The following is a 21,626-nucleotide window of genomic DNA, read 5'->3' as shown; positions in this document are numbered from 1 at the left end:
ATTTTTAATTCCCTTGCCCCTTACCTATCGCTCTGTCCATCTTTTACCAGCTACACCCCTGCCCTTAACCACTTCCTGAGTTCAGATCCTTTTCTGCTCTCAAGCTGCAGAGCAGTTAGGGGAAATCTAGGCACCAGGCCAAGTCTGGCCACTTCAAACTCATTCTCGCTTGCTCTAATTCTGCCCTTCCATTGCAACATTATATCTATAAAGTATATCTTCCTCAAACCCAACACTCCTTGCTGCCACCAATTTATTCTAACTTTTAACACTTTCCTGAAGCCTGCATTATTCCCTTCTCCCCACTCTCTTGCCACCGATGGCTTACCAAACTATTTTACTGGCAAAGCTGAGAGCACTGGGCGCCAACTTCCTCCTTTCCCCAAACCCTGGTCTTTCCCAGTCAACTCCCAAGAGGAGATTTCCCACCTGCTTCCAGAATCCATCCCCTCAACTTGTTGCTTTGCCCTTTTACACAACTGTTTAGACTCCCCTTCCCTGACCATCTAAACTGCTTCCCATCCCACAAGCTTGAATCTCCCTGTTATGTCTGTGGCCTGGAATACACTCCCACCTACTTTTTTTTTAATATTATTTGTTAAGTCCTTACTAGATACCAGGCACTGTACTCAGGGTTGGGTAGATTCAAGCTTATCTGGGACACAGTTCTTGTCCTACACAGTCCTAATCCCCATTTTATAGATGAGGTAACTGAAGCTCAGATAATTTAGGTGACTTGCCCAAGGTCATACAGCAGACAAGAGACAGGCATTAATAGAGATAAATAAATTACAGATATGTACATACATCTTGTGGGGCTGAGAGGTAGGACAGTAAGAATCAACCTCACTGTGCAATGCACAACACTTTATCATCCATCCACTGTCCCACCCACTGTCCCCTTTCAAAACTCTGCTTTAAACTCCATCACATCCCTGCTGATTATCACCACCTTCCAAGAGAATATGTCCACTTTGGAAAGACAAAATGGGAAGTATGCAATAGTCTTTGAACTTTTGATAGTGGCTTTGGGAATCTAGTAGTAGTGGTTGTAAAAAGCAATTTGATGCAGAGCCCTGGACAAGGTGCTTGGGAAATAGAAAATAGCACAATGGCATTCTTCACCAGAAGCTTACTCTTTCCTACCAGAGGGAATCCACATCTGTATTTAAGAGCAATGCATCGGGGTAGTTTTTTTTTTCTCTCCACTATTTTTGTGGGGGATACAAACTGCTGGATGGCTAGGAGGAAGTTATCGGTTTCAAGGCTCCTTACAAAACCACACCTCTCTACAGCACAAATTCATTCTCCCTCCTACTTAAACAGTGAGCACCACGTGGGTTACAGACTGTGTTCAACCTAATTAACTTGTAATAATAGTAATAATGATGGTATTTGTTAAGCGCTTATTTTGTACCAAGCACCGATCTAAGCACTAGGAACTGTTCTACACTAGCACTTAGAACAGCATTTGAGACATAGTAAGTGCCTAACAAATACTATTAAAAACAAAAAAATCCGCAATATTAATGGCTCCAGATCACCAGGGAATGTAATGGACATTTTGTATAAGAAGAACAGTGCTTGAATGAGGCTGAGTCCAGGAGGCACACGTGGGTTTATAAAGCTGAAATATTTTCAGCATCAATAACTCCAGAGAAGGGAAGAATCCATGACAAGGATGAGTTTTATGGGCTATTTTCCAGTTTATACCTTGTACTGATTTATAGAAAAGGGTTGAAGTGCTACTTCAGTGATAAAACAAAGGCTATAAACCATTAATTTATTACACTAATAAGAGCTAACCATCCCAAATCATCATCATCTCTTGGGATGAATAAGAAAAGGGCTCAGAAAACTTTTTTTTATATTTCTACATTTTCATTTTATTGTTCTTTTTTCACTGCTCTGTTTAAGACCAGCATAATGATAAATCCTTCAACCTCCTTTTTTATTTGAAGGTCTAGTGAGCAGGACATTCTTTGAATTACAAGGGGTTTCCTAAATATGACTTCAGGAGGGTCACCACAGGAGATCTGGAATATTCTTTGAAAACTATCTGCAATAGTAGCAATTCGGATTTGTATTCAAAACCTCTGTATCATTTTTAAGTGTTTTTTAAGTATTTGTCAAGTGCCTACTATGTGCCAAGAACCGTACTAAGAGCTGAGGTAGAGACAAACTAATCAGGTTGGACATAGTCCCTGTCCCATATGGGGCTCACAGTCTTAAACCCCATTTTACAGATGAAGTTGCTGAGGCACAGAGAAATTAATTGACTTGCCCAAGATCACTCAGAAGACAACTGGTGGAGCTGGGATTAGAATCCAGATCCTTCTGACTCTCAGGCCTGGGCTCCAGCTGCTAGGCCACGCTACCTCTCTATTTTCTCTCCTTTTCTTTGGTTCATCACTATCAATGTTACTTACTGAGTGCTTACTGTGTGTCAGAGTACTGTACTAAATGCTTGGGTGAGTACAATACAATAGAATTGGCAGATACGTTCCCTGCCCACGACGAGTTTAAAGGAAAGAAATACAAAGCAACCAACAGTAATAATAATAATAATTACTGTGGAATTTGTTCAGTGCTTACTGTATGCCAAGCATTGTATTAAGCGCTGGGGTAGAAACAAGATAATCAGGTCCCACATGGGGGTCACGGTCCAAGTAGGAGAGAGAACAGGTATTGAATCCCCATTCTGTAGATGAGGAAACAGAGTCAGAGCAGTTAAGTGACTTGCTCAAGGTCCTACATGAGATAAGTGGCAGAGCTGGGATTATCACTCCACCTTCATTGGTTTTCTGTTTTGTTTTGGAGAGCAGTCAAAGGGCAGTCTTTGTGATTGAAAAAGTGTCAGCTGGTAACATCTAGTCAGTCAGCAGGTCAATCGTTTTTAACGAGTGCTTACTGTATGCAGAACACTGTATTAAGTGCTAGGGAATGTACAACCTAACAATATGACAGATAAATTCCCTGCCCACAGCGAGTTTACAGTCTAGAGGGGGAGACAGACATTAATACAAATAAAATTACAAATATGGATATAAGTGCTGTGGAGCTGAGAGGGGGGAGAGTCAGAACCATCCTCACTGTGCAATGCACAGACTGCATTCTTTTTAGAATTTTGCATCCTTCTTATTTTTGAAAGACCTGTGGCAGTATTCTTCACCCAAGAATATTGTGCTTTACACATTTCTCTTCGAATGCGCATTCCACTCTATGACTTTGATGGCCTTCTTAAAAGGGGGCCAGGGGGAGGGTGGTGAGGAAAGGGAAGCACAGTTATTCATATTAAAGACTGTCAACCACGAGCCCCAAATTTCTCCTGCACTGTGAACGTTTCCTTGGTTTACAGCAGGGCTTCAACACCCTGTAAACCGGCAGTTTGACAGCTTTGTTTCTGCATGAGTCATTCATCCAGATGGCTTTAAATGAATATAGCATTCAAATAACTACACTGGAGAAATTATTCTAAAACCGGTTGATTCATATAAAACGTGTGAAAATCGGACTGTGCCACATATATTTTTTTCTGCTAGGTATTAGCTTCAATGATTTTCATTTTACATAAATGACAAAGCTCACCAAAAATCATTTTCATGTCAGGTTAGATGTCTGTCAGAAAATCTGCACTTGGTGCATCATAAGGAAGGTACTGTATTTTCAGATAAAGTCCCCTTGCAAATACATACACACACATACACTCAGTTACACCTCCCCGACACACACATAAAAATGCATATGTATATTTTATGCACATGTCAACCAATGATATTTATTGAGCTCCTTCTCTGGGCAAAGCACTGTAATAAGCACCTGGGAGAGCGCAGTACAATGTAGAGAATTGTGAGAAGTGCATGTGAGTATATAAAAATCTATCCATTGTTTTCAAATAATAATAATAATGATGGCATTTGTTAAGCGCTTACTATGTGCCAAGCACTGTTCTAAGCATTGGGCGGGGGGTAATACAGTGATGCCACTGATAGTAAGACCCTATCCATTAGGGGCCTAGCTCTGTTTTCAAGACAGCCACTTTGTATCCTGATATTCATGAAACGTTTAGTCAGTAAGTGAAACCCCTTCCTAATTGGTAGTTTTAGGAGGAATCTATGTCCTGGGAGGTCTGCTGGTAACTCTCTCTCTCTCTCTATTTTTTTTAATGGCACTTGTATTAACAAATGCCCCAGACTTACTATGCCCCAGACACTCTATTAAGCCCTGGGGTAAACACAAGCAAATTGGGTTGGACACAGTCCTTGTCCCACATGGGGCTCACAGCCTCAATCCCCAATTTACAGATGAGGTAACAGATGCAGACAAGTAGTGGAGCTGGGATTAGAACCCACAACCTCTGTGTGCAGGACATTGTACTTAACTACGGGAGAGAATACGAAGGTGGGAATTAATCAGTGGTATTTGAGTGCTTACTGTGTATTCACAGCAGTCTATCACGTACTTGGGAGAGTACAGTACAAGAGAGTTGGTAGACACATCCCCTGCTCATAAGGAAGCTTACAGTTTAGAGAAGGTAAGACCCGGACACTGCCCTAGTTTGCTATCGATTTTACACAATCCTCAGGCAGTGCTGCCTCTAAAAATGGTTCAAAAAGGAAGCTCAGAAAGTACCATTTGTGTGATCACGCAGAAAAGATCACAACTTGGCCGAAAATCTCAACTGAGTTGTGCACTGAAAACCATTCTGTTGCTTCACCCAAACAGCTCCTTATTTCGCTGGGTACTGCATTGAACTGACTGGCTCCCTGTCCCTCTTCACATAAAGCAAAAACTGTTCTCAGTCAGCCTCAAGGCTCTCCACTATCTGGCCCCACCATATCTCTCTATTTCCTTCTCCCACCCAACTCACTGTCTTTGCACCTCCTAAGCCAAACTACCAGCTGTACCTCACTCTCCTCTCTCCCGCCTCCATCTCCGCCCTTACGCTGCTTTCCCGGCTTGGGACTCCCTCCCTCCCCACATCAGACAGACTGCAACTCTCCCCACATTCAAATCTCTCCTTAAATCCCCCCCACTCCTCCAACAATCTTTCCTTGAATAATTTCCCAGCACCCTGAGTCATCTCATCGCTTCCTCCAACTCTAACACTTATAAAACTTTTACATCCTGCTTAGCACTCACGTATCTCTGAGGGCCTTTTTAAAAAAAATCTCTCAGAAATATTTTTTTGTTTGTTTCTCCCCTTTTGGTGTAAGATCCTGGTGGGCAGGGAACATGTTACTTGGCTATTCTGTACTGACTAAGCACCTAATTGTTGTTACTCTATAGTGATAACTACTGTGGCGGTTACTGCTACTGTACTGTGGCAGTCACTACTACCGTTATTACTACAGCTACTAGGGTTACTAATACAACGGTTACGACTCCTACAGTTGCTACCATTACTGGTCAATCAATCATATTTATTGAGCGCTTATGGGGTGCAGAGAACTGTACTAAGCGCTTGGGAGAGTACAAAACAACAATAAGACAGACACAGTCCCTGACCACAATGAGCTTACAGTCTAGAGGGGGAGAAAGACATTAATATAAATAAATAAAATTACAGATAGGGACATAAGTGCTGTAGGCTTGGGACAGCAGAAGAATAAAGGGAGCAAGTCAGGGCAGTGCAACTGGGAGTGGAAGAAAAGGAAAAGAGGGCTTAGGGAAGGTTCTTGGAGGAGATGTGCCTTCAATAAGGTTTTGAAGGTTGGGGACAGTAATGTAGTACTACCACAGTTATTACTACTTTTACAGCTGCTACTACTATGACTACAGTTACTACTGCAACTACTATTATGGGTACTCCTCTTCAAGGCTTAGTTCTGTATCACAGATTACTGAGCTGGTATTGCTTTCATTTTCTCTAAATGGTTTTTCTACATTAAACTAATTCTTGGGCCTCAATCAGCAATTCCCCACCATCAGTTCACTTCATTTCATAAGCACTATCCTCTTTTTCTGCCTAATCAATTCCTTCTAATATGCTATTTCCATTCTCTCTGCTCCATCCCCAAAAGTCTGGGCCATATTCAGGCTGTGAGTCTCAATTTTTTACTTTCATTCTATTTTTCTTTGATGTCTGCTTTGGACTATGTCCGACTGCCAGGGGCTGCATCATTGTGATCTAATTTATGTCTGTGGCGGTCTGATCCTCAGTTATTATTATGGTATTTGTTAAGCACTTTACTATGTGTCGAGCACTGTTCTAAATGCTGGAGTTGATACAAGTTAGTCAGGTTGGACACAGTCCCTGTCCCATCTGGGTCTCATAGTCTAAATAAGTGGGAGAGCAAAATGCCTGGCACATACTAAGTGCTTAACAAACACCATTTAAAAAAAAACAAACAAAAAAACAGGCATGGAATCCCCATTTTACAGTTGAGGAAACTGAGGCACGGGGATGTTAGGTGACTTGCCCAGGATCACATGGCAAGCAATTGGCACAGCCAGGATTAGAACCCAGGCAGCCAATCAATCGCATTTATCGAGCACTTACTGTGTGCAGAGCACTGTACTAAGAGCTTGGGATAGTACAATATAACAATAAACAGACACATTCCCTGCCCACAACGAGCTTACAGTCTAGACATCCTGTAATACCCAGGCCCTTGCTCTTTCCACTAGGCCATGCTAAGCCCTTACTAAGTGCTGGGGTAGATATAAGATAATCAGGTCAGATACAGTCCTGTTTCACATGGGGCTCAGAATCTAATTAGGGAGGGAGAACAGTAAATTTCCATTTTATATTTCAGGAACATGAGGCACGGAGAAGGTAAGTAATTTGTCCAACATCACACAGCAGGCAAGTAATGATGATGATGGCACTTGTTAAGTGCTTACTATGTGCCAAGCACTGTTCTAAGCATTTGGGAAGATACAAGGTAATCAGGTTGTCCCACGTGGGGTTCAGTTTCAATCCTCATTTTACAGATGAGAGAACTGAGGCACAGAAAAGTTAAGTGTCTTGCCCTGGGTCACACAGCAGACAAGTGGCAGAGCCGGGATTAGAACCCACGACCTCTGACACTCAAGCCTGCGCTCTTTCCACTAAGCCACTCTGCTTCCTCCTCAGGATTCTCCAGTCACATTTTACAGCTACCATTTCCCTGCTCTGACATTCCTGACTCAAGGGTTTCCATATCAATTCCATCCATCACCCCCTAACCTTTCCCCCTTTTGGCGATTATTTTTCACCAACCGACCTTGGATTACCGGGCCCTAGTTTTGATATGTTTCCGCCTTACAAGTGCAGCTTTCCCCTCCTTTGGAGAACACATTGCACGTTCGATTCTCAGTCCTACCTGCACCGTGCATTTCCTCCCTGAGAAAAGCCCCCGGGGAAAGAATCAGAGCACATAATTAAACTTTTCCCTCCGTGCTGCTTTTGGCTCCACGTGAACTTCAAAGGTGAATGAAGCCCTGTCTCAGGTAGCTGAGAATCAATACAGTCAGAATCGGAACGCGCCATCGCTATAAAGTCAGCAGTAAGATCGTGGACTGAAAACCCAAAGAGCACTTGTGAGATTTAGGTTATAATGAAGGGGGGGGGGGGGGGAATCAAAGTGATTTTATATTTTCTTGGCTTCTAGACCTACTGCTACCTCTGCAATTCTTTGAAAAGCTTTTAGCGGAGAAGTACGGAAAGTTAATTGGGCTCTCCTCAGTCTGCCCACTCGGTCAGGTATGCCTCATGATCTGTTTTCCCAACTCAGCTGGCTCCTGTTAGTGGTTGCTGAATATGATTGATTGATTGATTGATTGATAGAGCACGGGCCTGGGAGACCCAAGGTTTGCTGCCATTTGTCTGCTGCATAGGGATCCGCCAAGCTAGCTCTCTTCCTCCCTTCAAGGCCCTACTGAGAGCTCACCTCCTCCAGGAGGCCTTCCCAGACTGAGCCCCTTCCTTGCTCTCCCCCTCGTCCCCCTCTCCATCTCCCCATCTTACCCCCTTCTCTTCCCCACAGCACCTGTATATATGTATATATGTTTGTACAAATTTATTACTCTATTTATTTATTTTATTTGTACATATCTATTGTATTTATTTTATTTTGTTAGCATGTTTGGTTTTGTTCTCTGTCTCCCCCTTTTAGACTGTGAGCCCGCTGTTGGGTAGGGACTGTCTCTATATGTTGCCGACTTGTACTTCCCAAGCACTTAGTACAGGGCTCTGCACACAGTAAGCGCTCAATAAATACAATTGATTGATTGATTGATTGATAGGGCATGGGCCTGGGAGTCACAAGGTTTCTGCCATTTGTCTGCTGCATAGAGTTAGGGCACGGGCCTAGGAGTCTCAAGCTTTGCTGCCATTTGTCTGCGGCATAGGGATCCGCCAAGCTAGCTCTCTTCCTCCCTTCAAGGCCCTACTGAGAGCTCACCTCCTCCAGGAGGCCTTCCCAGACTGAGCCCCTTCCTTCCTCTCCCCCTCGTCCCCCTCTCCATCCCCCCATCTTACCTCCTTCTCTTCCCCACAGCACCTGTATATATGCATATATGTTTCTACAAATTTATTACTCTATTTATTTTATTTGTACATATCTATTGTATTTATTTCATTTTGTTGGCATGTTTGGTTTTGTTCTCTGTCTCCCCCTTTTAGACTGTGAGCCCGCTATTGGGTAGGGACTGTCTCTATATGTTGCCGACTTGTACTTCCCAAGCGCTTAGTACAGTGCTCCGCACAAAGTAAGCGCTCAATAAATATGATTGATTGATTGATAGGGCACGGGCCTGGGAGTCACAAGGTTTGCTGCCATTTGTCTGCTGCATGGGGTTAGGGCACGGGCCTGGGAGTCACATGGTTTGCTGCCATTTGCCTGCTGCATAGGGATCCGCCAAGCTAGCTCTCTTCCTCCCTCAAGGCCCTACTGAGAGCTCACCTCCTCCAGGAGGCCTTCCCAGACTGAGCCCCTTCCTTCCTCTCCCCCTCGTCCCCCTCTCCATCCCCCCATCTTACCTCCTTCTCTTCCCCACAGCACCTGTATATATGCATATAAGTTTGTACCTATTTATTACTCTATTTATTTATTTATTTATTCATTTATTTTACTTGTACGTATCTATTCTATTTATTTTATTTTGTTAGTATGTTTGGTTTTGTTCTCTGTCTCCCCCTTTTAGACTGTGAGCCCGCTGTTGGGTAGGGACTGTCTCTATATGTTGCCAACTTGTACTTCCCAAGCGCTTAGTACAGTGCTCTGCACACAGTAAGCGCTCAATAAATACAATTGATTGATTGATTGATAGGGCACGGGCCTGGGAGTCACAAGGTTTCTGCCATTTGTCTGCTGCACAGGGTTAGGGCACGGGCCTGGGAGTCTCAAGCTTTGCTGCCATTTGTCTGCTGCATGGGGATCCGCCAAGCTAGCTCTCTTCCTCCCTTCAAGGCCCTACTGAGAGCTCACCTCCTCCAGGAGGCCTTCCCAGACTGAGCCCCTTCCTTCCTCTCCCCCTCGTCCCCCTCTCCATCCCCCCATCTTACCTCCTTCTCTTCCCCACAGCACCTGTATATATGCATATATGTTTGTACAAATTTATTACTCTATTTTATTTGTACATATCTATTGTATTTATTTCATTTTGTTGGCATGTTTGGTTTTGTTCTCTGTCTCCCCCTTTTAGACTGTGAGCCCGCTGTTGGGTAGGGACTGTCTCTATATGTTGCCAACTTGTACTTCCCAAGCGCTTAGTACAGTGCTCCGCACACAGTAAGTGCTCAATAAATACGATTGATTGATTGATTGATTGATAGGGCACGGGCCTGGGAGTCACAAGGTTTCTGCCATTTGTCTGCTGCATAGGGTTAGGGCACGGGCCTGGGAGTCTCAAGGTTTGCTGCCATTTGTCTGCTGCATAGGGATCCGCCAAGCTAGCTCTCTTCCTCCCTTCAAGGCCCTACTGAGAGCTCACCTCCTCCAGGAGGCCTTCCCAGACTGAGCCCCTTGCTTCCTCTCCCCCTCGTCCCCCTCTCCATCCCCTCAACTTACCTCCTTCTCTTCCCCACAGCACCTGTATATATGTATATATGTTTGTACAAATTTGTTACTCTATTTATTTTATTTGTCCATATCTATTCTATTTATTTTATTTTGTTAGTATGTTTGGTTTTGTTCTCTGTCTCTCCCTTTTAGACTGTGAGCCCACTGTTGGGTAGGGACTGTCTCTATATGTTGCCAATTTGTACTTCCCAAGCGCTTAGTACAGTGCTCCGCACACAGTAAGCGCTCAATAAATACGATTGATTGATTGATGGGGCACGGGCCTGGGAGTCACAAGGTTTGCTGCCATTTGTCTGCTGCATGGGGTTAGGGCACGGGCCTGGGAGTCACATGGTTTGCTGCCATTTGTCTGCTGCATAGGGATCTGCCAAGCTCGCTCTCTTCCTCCCTCAAGGCCCTACTGAGAGCTCACCTCCTCCAGGAGGCCTTCCCAGACTGAGCCCCTTCCTTCCTCTCCCCCTCGCCCCCCTCTCCATCCTCCCATCTTACCTGCTTCTCTTCCCCACAGCACCTGTATATATCTATATATGTTTGTACATATTCATTACTCTCTTTATTTATTTATTTTACTTGTACATATCTAGTCTATTTATTTTATTTGGTTAGTGTGTTTGGTTTTGTTCTCTGTCTCCCCCTTTTAGACTGTGAGCCCGCTGTTGGGTAGGGACTGTCACTATATGTTGCCAACTTGTACTTCCCAAGCGCTTAGTACAATGCTCTGCACACAGTAAGCGCTCAATAAATACAATTGATTGATTGTACATCAGTAAATCAGGCTGCCTGACTCATTTCCTGGGAATACAGTACAGTGGACACCTTGCCTATAATGAGCACCTCTGAAGAGTAGGAAGCAAGTGGCCTAGTGGAAAGAGCCACAGTCTGGGAGTCAGAGGACCTGGGTTCTAATCCCCCATCTGCCACTTGTCTGCTCTGTGACTTTGGGCACATCACAACTTCTCTGTGCCTCAGTTACCTCATCTGTAAATGGAAATTAAACTCTCCTCCCTCCAACTTAGACTGTGAGCCCCATGTGGGACAGGGACAGTGTCCAACCTGATTATCTTGTATCTACCCCGAGTACTGTTTGACACATGTAAGTGCTTAACAAGTACCATAAAAAAAATCTATTCATGCCAGTAAAGCTCTGGAGGATCACCATAAGAGAAGCGACTCAGCTCTCTATTGAAAACCCTAATATTAATAATAATAATAATTATGGCATTTAAGTGCTTGCTATATGTCAAACACTGTTCTAAACACTGGAGTGAATTCAAGATCCACAAGGGGCTCACAGTCTAAGCAGGAAGAAAAACTGGTATTGAACCTCAATTTATAGTTGAGGAAGCTAAACCCTAAATGTATATCTTTGTTGCTTGTTAGATCACCAACCTGCCAGCCTTGTAATTTACACTGCTGAAGAACCAGACGACATTTCTCCGCTGCTGACAGTTTCTTTTTCTCGCCCAGGAACACGTCCGTCAGGAGTTTGTACCTGGGAAGATCAGCAAAGAAATAATTGAATCATCAAGAAAGCAAGGAGAATATCTGTTTCCCCTTCCAGACTCCAAACTTCTTGAGCGCAGGAAATGTCTCTACCAACTCTGCTGTATTTTCCCAAGTGCTTAGTACAGTAAGTCCTCGATAAATACCATTGAGTGATTAACTGAATTTGGAGAGTAAAATTGTTTTGGGAAATTAGTAGTCAAAGGGGCTACTATTATTATTATGCACTGACTTTGTTTCATGCACTCTTCTAAGCACTGCAATAGATATAAGTTGATCAGGCTGGACTCAGACCCCATCTAAGTTGGAGGGAGAGCAGGTATTTGATCCCCATTTTAAAGTTGAGGAAACCAAAGCACATAAGTGCCTTACCCAAGGTCAAACAGCAAGCAATTGGTAGAACTGGGATTAGAACCCAGGTCCTCTGACTCTTAAAATTGTGTGTGCTCTTTCCACTAGGCGCTGTTTTTTTTTGGGGTGGGGGGGTGGTGGTTTGGTTGCCTTTCTTCCTGTTCCTGAATTCAAAGTCATGTTTCATTCATTCAATCATATTTATTGAACATTTACTGTTTGCAGAGCATTGTACTAAGCAATTGGGAAATCAATACAACAATAAATAGTGACATTCCCTGCCCACAATGAGCTTACAATTGGGGGTGGGGGGAAGAGAGTCCATTTTCCTCAGTGGTGTTACCTCTGCATTTACTAGAGAATTCTAAAGAATCTTGGAGCACAAAGCAGTTAAAAACAAGTGAATATTAAAGTTAGAGGAAAATTAGAAGGAGACATATCTCCTCCAGGAAGCCTGTCTGGACTAAGTTCTAATCCTCTCTCATCCTATTTTCCTTTCCTACCCGCCCTCCCAGACACTTAGTCCCACACCCACTAATATTTAGGTTCTCTTCAGCCCTCCAGCACTTATGTATGTACCTTACCCTATGTTGCTTCCCTTACCTGTAATTAATTTTAATATCTGTCTCCACATTTAGACTTGTAAAACCCTCTAGGGCAGGGATTATGTCTACCAACTGTACTGTACTCTCTAAAGAGCTTAATACAGTACGGTGCACAGTAAGTACTCAATACATATCATTGATTGCTGTGTTGCTTTTTTACTTTTAAGGTGTCTGTTAAGTGCTTACTATGTGTCAGGCACTGTATTAAGTGCTGGGGTAGATATAAGCTAATCAGGTTGGACATAGTCCATGTCCTACATGGGATTCACATTCTTAATCCCCAGAAAAATGAAATATCTTCCCCAAAGGCACACAGCGGACAAGTGATGGAGCTGGGATTAGAACCAGGTCCTTCTGACGCCCAGGCCTGTGGTCTATCCATTAGGCCACACTGCTTTTCAATAATAATGATGATGGCATTTGTTAAGCGCTTACTATGTGCCAAGCACTGTTCTAAGCACTGGGGGAGGTACAAGGTAGTCAGGTTGCCCCACGTGGGGCTAGCAGTTTAAATCCCCATTTTACAGATGAGGTAACTGAGGACCAGAGAAGTGAAGTGACTTGCCCAAAGTCACACAGCTGACAAGTGGCGGAGTCAGGATTAGAACCCATAACCCCTGACTCCTAAGCCTGGGCTCTTCTCACTGAGCCATGCTGCTTCTTAATATACCTACATAATATTAGGGTACCATCTAACCAAGGTACATAACCCATTTGCATCTTACTCCTGTGATGCTATTAAAAATGAAACCGAGTGACAGCCAGAACCTGAGCTAATCTTGCATAAATTAAGTCCCACATCCAATGTTAATACACAAGTCAGACCTGAGATTCTTCCAGCTGATATTTCAGTTTCTCATTTTTTTGCCATGTTCTTCTGACACTTGAAACTGATATTACTTCGATGTTTCAATTCACCAAAGGAAAGTGACATCTTAGATTACGTGACATATAACCACCAAGGGGAAATCCTTTCTTGGCTTGAATGTAATTATACTTCAAAGAGTGAACATCAGAAGAGCTTATACAGACACAATCACTCTGTGATATTTACGTGGTTAATCAGCATATTTTCACCCTTTTATCAGTGACAGGCTCTTATGCTAACCTTAGGTTGAGGGGGGTGGGGGGTGACAGAGGATTTGAAACCCTAAGGGGTAGGAACCAATCATTCTGGAATTTGCTCCAAGCTCTCCTCTAGCAAGAGCTTTCTGCAAAATGGAAATTCTAGACAAAGGATCCTGCCACCAACATGCAACATGGGAAGCACCATGGTCTAGAGGAAAGAGCTTGGGCTTGAAAGTCAGAGAACCTGGGTTCTAATTAGAACCTCCCTCCTATTTAGACTATAAGCCCCGTCATAGGACAGGAACTATGTCCAGTTTAAATATCTTGTATCTACCCCAGTGCTCAGTATAGTGCTTGGCATACAGAAAGAGTTTAACAAATACCAAAAAATAACACAAAAAAAACCAAACCCCAAAACAAAATCTTGGAAGACTATAACCTTCAGGGAAATAGATTGTAACCTACTTGAAGGCAGGGATCATGTCTACTAGCTCCACTGTCCCCCTCAAAGTGCTTAGTTCAGTTCTCTGCACCCAGTGGGCACTCAATAATATGGCCTAGTGAAAAGAGCACAGGTCTGAGAGTCAGAGGACCTGGGTTCTAATCCTTGGGAAAGTCACTTAACTTCTCCATGCCTCAGTCTCCTGTTCTCCCTCCTACTTATATTATGAGCCCTAGGTGGGACAGGGACTGTGTCCAACTTAATTCACTTGTATGCACCTCAACGCTTAGAACAGGGTTTGACACATAGAAAGCACTAAACAAATGCCATTAAAAAAAGACCCCCTCTGAAGTGTGGAGGTGGTAGTTTTGTCACAGAGGAACAGGGAACTGTGATTATCCTGTGGATTCAAAGAGGGCCTGGAGCAGGCTCAAGTTAAGCCTTCCCAGAAGGAGGGCTGGACTCTGGGTTGGGAAGATCCAGGGCATTACTGAGGGAATGTGGAGAGCCTCGCGTCACCCTCGAAGCTGAAAGGGGGTTGTGCCTCCCCTAATGCTTAATACAGTGCCTGGAACATGTAAGCACTAAACCAAATCCCTAATTACTATTATCATTATTATTATTATTATCTCTCTGGGCACTCCAGACATCTAGAATCTCAAGGGCGGGAAGGTGAACTGGAGGCAAATCCACTTACAAAGTCAGAGGCAGCATGGCCTAGTGGATAGACCACAGGCCTAGGAGTCACAAAGACCTGGGTTCTAATCCCAGCTCTGCCACTTGTTTGCTGTATGATCTTGGGCAAGTGACTTCACTTCTCTGCCTCGGCTACCTCATTTGTAAAACGGGGATTAAGACTGTAAGCCCTATGTAAAACATGGATTATTTCTAACCTGATTAAGCTTGTATCTACCCCAGCACTTAGTACAGTACCATTAAAAAACAAGTAAAAAAACAAGACAAATATCATTAAAAAACAACAACAAGCTAAGCTTATTGGGTACTGAACAACAATAATGAGGCCCGCAAAATAATACCTAGCCTGGATAGAAAGTGCTTATTTTTGCAAAGCATTTTCATATCAATATTTTCACCTTACCCTTCCAACAATCCTGTGAGGAAGGGCAATATCACCACCCCCTCTACACTCCCTTCTGCACTGAGGGGTAAACTTGTCCACGAACACACAGTAGGGCAGGGGACAAGACAGTAGTGTCACTCAATCAATCAACGGTATTTATCTTGAGCACTTACAATGTGCAGAGCACTGTACTAAGTGCTTGGGTGAGTACCATACGACTGTTGGTAGTCATGTTGCTAGAACCCAGGTCTCTGGATTCCAGATCTTGGCTCTTTCTGATCTGTCTGTCTCTCCCTCTAGGATGTGTGTGGCAAGGTATCAGCTCTCTTGTACTGGGCACTCCCCAAGTGCTTAGTACAGTGTTCACCACACAGTAAGTGCTCAATAAATTCCAATGATGATGATGAGGTTGCAGGTGGACCCTTCTTTCTGTGGTTGGAACCTGCATTACTTATCATCCCAAACAGGCTGGATTGATCAGCTCTGAGAATCATTTGGCTCGATTTCTTCAGCAGCAAGAACAGGCATTCATTTGGGGTTTGAGCCAATCCGCCAGGTCGCTTAAAGCTTTATGATTTAAGTAAAATTGTTCTATTCCTGTACCAATTTGCTCCTTAATCAGATATGCACCGAGGTCAGTTTGACCGTCTCTCTTTGAGCAGTGACATGAAACTAATGTACGGTAGATTTATTTGCGTGAGATGTTTATTCTTTTGAACCAAGCCTTATTTTTACTAATTGGAAAAGCTGGTTCTTTGGGCTGGAACGAGCTTAAAAGGATTTCGATTTATAAGGATTGAAGAGGAGAGGAGCGCTTGGTAATATTTTCTTTTAACATTTTAACAGGTTTATTTCTATGACAGGCATTTAACTTGGCTTCTCACTAACATATATAATTCTGTATGCATTATATCTGTCATTATGCACTGTCAGCGAATTATGAGGTACTTAAGAACGGAATGAATATTATCTTGGAAGGAACGGCCCAGCCGCGAAACCATATAATATTATTAGACTGCAACGATGATCCTTTGACCTGAGTAGGATTGAAGGCCCTTTGGCAAATGCCAGGGAATAGATCTAGTCACTCGGGCAAACAGAATGCCATTCTCAGTTCCCTTTCCGTTTCCTCAAATCTAGAAGGGAAGTAGCGTGACCTGAGTTCTGATCCTGGCGCTGTGACTTGCCCGCTGTGTGATCTTGGGTAAGTCACTTCACTTCTCTGGGCCTCAGTTTCCTCAACTGCAAAATGGGGATTCAGTATCTGTTCTCCCTTCTATTTAGACTGTGAGTCCATGTGAGGCAGGATTGTATCTGCCTGACTAACATGTATTTGCCACCAAGCTTAGAACAGTGCTTGAGACATAGTAAGCGCTTAACCAATATCAAAAGAGCCACCAGATGAAGCACAAATAGACTGGGAAAAGGGTTAAATAGCGTCCTGCGGTGCTCCATTTAAGCATCGGCTATCCTAAGACTTGGCTAACTCCTCGTGAGCATGGAACATGTCTACCAAATCTGTTATATGGTACTCTCCCAAACGCTTAGTCAAGTGCTCTGCACATAATTGGAGAGAAGCAGTACTGCCTAGTGGTTAAATCCCAAACCTGGTTTCTAATCCCAGCTCTGCCATTTGCCTTGTCTGTGACTTCGGTCAAGTCACTTAAACTCTCTGTGCCTCTGTTTCCTCAGGTTGTCCCACGTGGGACTCACACTTTTAATCCCCATTTTACAGACAAGGTAAATGAGGCCCAAAGAAGTTAAGTGACTTGCCCAAAGTCACACAGCTGACAAGCGGCAGAGCGGGGATTAGAACCCATGACCTCTGACTCCCAAGCCCGGGCTCTTCTCACTGAGCCATGCTGCTCTGATTAACTTATATCTACCCCAGCGCTTAGTACAGTGCCCGGCACATAGTAAGCACTTAAAAAGTATCATTAAATAACAATAATGATAATAAACCCCCTCGTGCTTTCCCCTGTTCTGAGCTAATAATTGGGGAAACAGACCTCAGGCAACATGAATCTCTCCAACCCTCTCACCCTCCGAGGAGCTGGGACAGAGTCTCTATCTGAGGCAGCCCATCTTGGGGTCCCCCTGTTCCTGCCACGGGGGTCTGCTCCAGGTTTGCCCACACACTCTCTGGCTGCAGGAAACTTCCCAAGATCACATCTTTTCCCAGAGGCCTTCCCTGAGTAAGCCCTCTTTTCTCCGGCTTTCTCTCCCTTCTGCGTCATCTATGCATTTGGATCTGTGGCCTTTGGATATTTGATATGCTCCCCACCCTTAACCCCACAGCACTTTCGTACATATCTTTAAATTATATATTATGAATTATTTATTTCTTTCAATGTCTGTCTCTCTCTCTAGACTGTAAACTTGTTATGGGCAGGGAGGACGCTCTCAACTCTTTCGTATCGGGCTCTCCCAAGCGCTTAGTACAGCACTCGGCACACAGTAAGCATTCTAATAAACACCATTAATTGATTGACTGAGGAGTTGAGAGGGCCCCGGCTACTGTGGTGCCCCCGCAAACACACTTTAGGTTCAGAAGATACCACTCGTACTCACAACCCCTGTCCACTTCCCATGCGTGAATCCCTTCCTCCCGCAAAGCTTCATGGAAAGCCCCACTTCCCTCTTCCCCGGCGCCTTCTCCTGCTTGGAAGATGGGGCGACCAAGAAATTCAAACCATGAGGCAATCAACCAGTCGCCATTATAAACCACCTGTTTATCGCATAATTTTGGAAGGATTTCCTCTGAAAACGTTTCTTAGAGCAGAGTGGGCCAACTGGACATGGTCCACCTTCAGGTCCTCTGACCCCCAGGCCTGGGCTTTTCCCACTAGGCCATGCTGCTTCCCTGATTCCAACATCTCTTTCCTGAGCCATGCCTGTAGACCAAAGTCATCATCATCGCTGTGACTTGGATTATTTTTCCCTGAGTGCATTACCGGAGGACTTGCACTGACGCTCACCTGCCATTTTCCTGCCCAATCAATCAGTTTTATGGGGCCTTCCTGGAACGTATCTCCATCTCCAGAGTTTATTGTGATCGGCAAACCTGGAGATTTCACTGTCCCTTCCCCTTGACACATCATTTCAGAAGCAGCTCAGAATAATTAATCCAAAAATTGATCCCTAAGCGGCTTTATTATTTACACTTCTCCACCCCAAAAAGATGAGAATAGTCTGGCCTAGCAGATAGAGCACGGGCCTGCAAGTCGAAGGATCTGCATTCTAATCCCGGCTCTGCCATATGTCTTCTGTGTGAACTTGGACAAGGCATTTACGTTCCCTCATCTGTAAAATAGGGATAAGTGTGTGAGCCCAATATGGGACAGGGACTGTGTCCAACCTGATTAATCTGTATCTACTTAGAACAGTGCTTAGCACATAGTAAGTGCTTAACAAGCACCACAGTAATATAATTATCATTATCATTATTATTATTATTGTTAATAAGAGTGAAAGACGTAGGAAGGTGGAAGGGAATAACTTTCTTTAAAAAGGCAGGTGGGACAGGCCAGAGATAAGTTGGAAGACAGCTGCAGTAAGTGGAGCCTGGAGACAGAGGGGCTCAGGGTGACGATTCAAAAAAATCTTACATCTCAAGCTGTAACAGGAGGTTTCTCTCAGAGGTGGGCTTGTCACCTAATGAATCTGGAGCTATGATCCTTAAGTATGCACACGCCTCAGAAAAGTTTAATTAGTAGCTCAACCAACTGTCTAGACAAACTTTGAGTCTGTTTGAGAGATGATTTCAATTCTGAACTGACTTGTGAATATCTATTTTAAGATCATTCCTTTTGGATGCTCCATTTTTTGAAAACTCGTTACAATTCCCACCTGAACACCCAAGCACCACCTGTCCCTGGAGAACATCAAAATCCTTCATTCCAATTAGTAAAAATTAGTATAAAGTCAGTAAGACTTCCCACTATCTCTAAATAAATGTGTGTCTGCACAAACGTGGATGAATATCTGTGTGGAAATTTACGTGGGATCATATATGTACCTATAAGCAGGGCCTTTTGACTCTCTGTTGATCTCGGTAATTGACACTCAATTTTGTCTGAATCTTTTTTAATAGTATTTATTAAGCACTTAATATGTGCCAGGCACTGTACTAAGTGCTGGGTTAGGTAGAAGTTAATTAGGTTGGACACAGTCCATGTCCCACATCAGGCTCACAGTCTTAATGCCCATTTTACTTGCCCAAAGTCACACAGCAGGGAAGTGGTGGTCCTTCTGACTCCCAGGGCTGTGCTCTATCCACTAGGCCACACTGCTTCTCAGTGAGGCATTTTCCACATGAGAACTTACCTTGCCCCAATACAATTTTAAAATTAAAATCGTCATGATGTTTTGGTCCCAAATAATAGTAATAATAATAATGATAGCTTTTGTTCAGCGCTTACTATGTGCCAAACACTGTTCTAAGCACTGGGGGGATACAAGGTAATCAGGTTGTCCCACATGGGGCTCACAGTCTTAATCCCCATTTTACAGATGAGGTAACTGAGGCCCAGGGAAGTTAAGTGACTTGCCCAAAGTCACACAGCAGACAAGCGGCAGAGCCGGAATTAGAACCCATGACCTCTGACTCCCAAGCCCATGCTGTTTCCACTGAGCCATGCTGCTTCTCTAATAATAATAATGATGGTATTTGTTAAGCGCTTACTCTGTGCAATGCACTGTTCTAAGCGCTGATCAGGTTGTCCCACGGCGGGCTCACAGTTTTAATCCCCATTTTACAGATGAGGCAACCGAGGCACAGAGAAGTTAAGTGACTTGCCCAAAGTCACACAGCTGACAGTTGGCGGAGCTGTAATTTGAACCCATGACCTCTGACTCCAAAGCCCATGCTCCTTCCACTGAGCCACGCTGCTTCTCATCTGACCTGATTCTTGAGATTTTTTTAATGGTATTTGTTAAGTGCTTATTATGTGGCAACTCTTCTAATTGCTAAGGCAGTTAAAATTAAAATCGTCATGATGTTTTGGTCCCAAATAATAATAATAATAATAACAATAATAATAATGATGGCTTTTGTTAAGCACTTACTATGTGCCAAGCATGTCAGTCAGATGGGACACAGTCCCTCTTCCTCATGGGGCTCACTGTCCAAGTCAATCATATTTATTGAGCACTTACTGTGTGCAGAACACTGTACTAAGTGCTTGGGAGAGTACAATACAACAGTATAACAGACACAGATGAGGCACTGAGAAGATCAGTGACTTACCCAAGGTCACACAGCAGGAAATTGGCAGAGTCAGAATTAGAACTCAGGTCCTTTGACTCCCAGGCCTTCGCTGTTTCCGCTAAGCCATGCTACTTCTCACTCCTTTTTTACTTAGAGATTTAGTTGATCTGAATTTTGAATACTTGAATACTCGAGCCGAATTTAAGAAAACGGGGTGAATACTTTCTTCCCCCACTTTATTTCTCAAAGGCTGTTTTTCTGAGAATTTCTCCCACTAAATTTTAAGTTCTTTGAGGGTGGAGATGTTTCTGACCCTACTGTACTCTCCCAAGCATTTAATACAGTGATCTGGGTACAGACAGTGCTTAATAATTACTCAGTTGATTAGAAAAAATTTAGACAACGATCCTTTTAATTTCAAAAATCTGTCCCCACTAGACTAGACTCTTTGTGGGCAGGGACTGTATCTACCAATTCTATTGGAATGTACTCTCCCAAAGGCTGAGTATAGTGTTCTTTCTGTATATAGTAAGAGCTCAATAAATACCACTGATAGATGTATGTGGTCTGTTTACCCAAACGTAAAACTGTTGCATTTTACTTCACACATGAGACATTTTGAACAACCAGGCATTTGCAAAGAAGCCCTATAGAAATCCAGAAAGATGTATCTAGGCACTCAACATGAATACTTGATGCGTTCTTTATGAACACCTGATGTGATCTTTTCAGTTGCTTCCACAAAAGCACGTGGAAGACTTACCGTAGTGTAAAGGGGCAGGAACAACTTTCTTTGCTTTCATTTTTCAAGCCAAATTGAAGCGGTAAAAGCTAACAAGAACAGGAGAGTTTTCATTCTTTAAACCTTCAGGACAGAGCAAAAAATGAGGGTGGAAGAGATTTTGAGATGGGGTGAATTACGGATTTGAAAGCTCAATACTCTGGGATTTCAATTTCCTGGAAAGCAGAGCTAGGAAAAAAAGCATTTAGGCCACTGTCTCTAATCATCTGTTATTTATCAAGATTACTGTAGCATCATTTCTACTAATGTCGTCTCCAACCTGGTCCTTCTCATGAGGACAAATTAAACAGAGGTCATTTTACAATTTTCCCTCTCATGCAAATTCTACTGTTTGGGACAGACTCAAAGAAACTCTTCCCCCTAACTGAATGTATTTCATTTATCCCTAGATGCAGACTGCTGATATCAGATTCCTTGAAGCCATAAATCTATCTTCCAACAAGGGTCTCCAAATGACAAGCAGATTTTTGCCTTCAGACCCTAACCCAAATCTGCTTAAGATCCTATCCTAGTCAAGGTCCTCTCATTTATATTAATAATAATAATAATGGTATTTGT

At 43.4% G+C, this 21,626-nt stretch overlaps 1 protein-coding gene across 2 annotated transcripts in view; it reads right to left on the bottom strand.

The window, feature by feature from the left end:
- The window catches only part of MYO16 (myosin XVI), a 212,923-nt gene that overhangs the window by 38,902 nt on the left and 152,395 nt on the right, over positions 1 to 21,626 (bottom strand). For both annotated transcript variants that reach the window (XM_038762138.1, XM_038762139.1), the window contains exon 28: positions 11,397 to 11,499. In XM_038762138.1, the coding sequence (XP_038618066.1) occupies positions 11,397 to 11,499 (103 nt within the window). The remainder of the gene's footprint in view (positions 1 to 11,396; positions 11,500 to 21,626) is intronic.

The sequence above is a fragment of the Tachyglossus aculeatus genome, chromosome 20, assembly GCF_015852505.1.
Source record: "Tachyglossus aculeatus isolate mTacAcu1 chromosome 20, mTacAcu1.pri, whole genome shotgun sequence".
Classification (NCBI taxonomy): Eukaryota; Metazoa; Chordata; class Mammalia; order Monotremata; family Tachyglossidae; genus Tachyglossus; species Tachyglossus aculeatus.
This window is presented reverse-complemented; position numbering and strand designations above follow the sequence as displayed.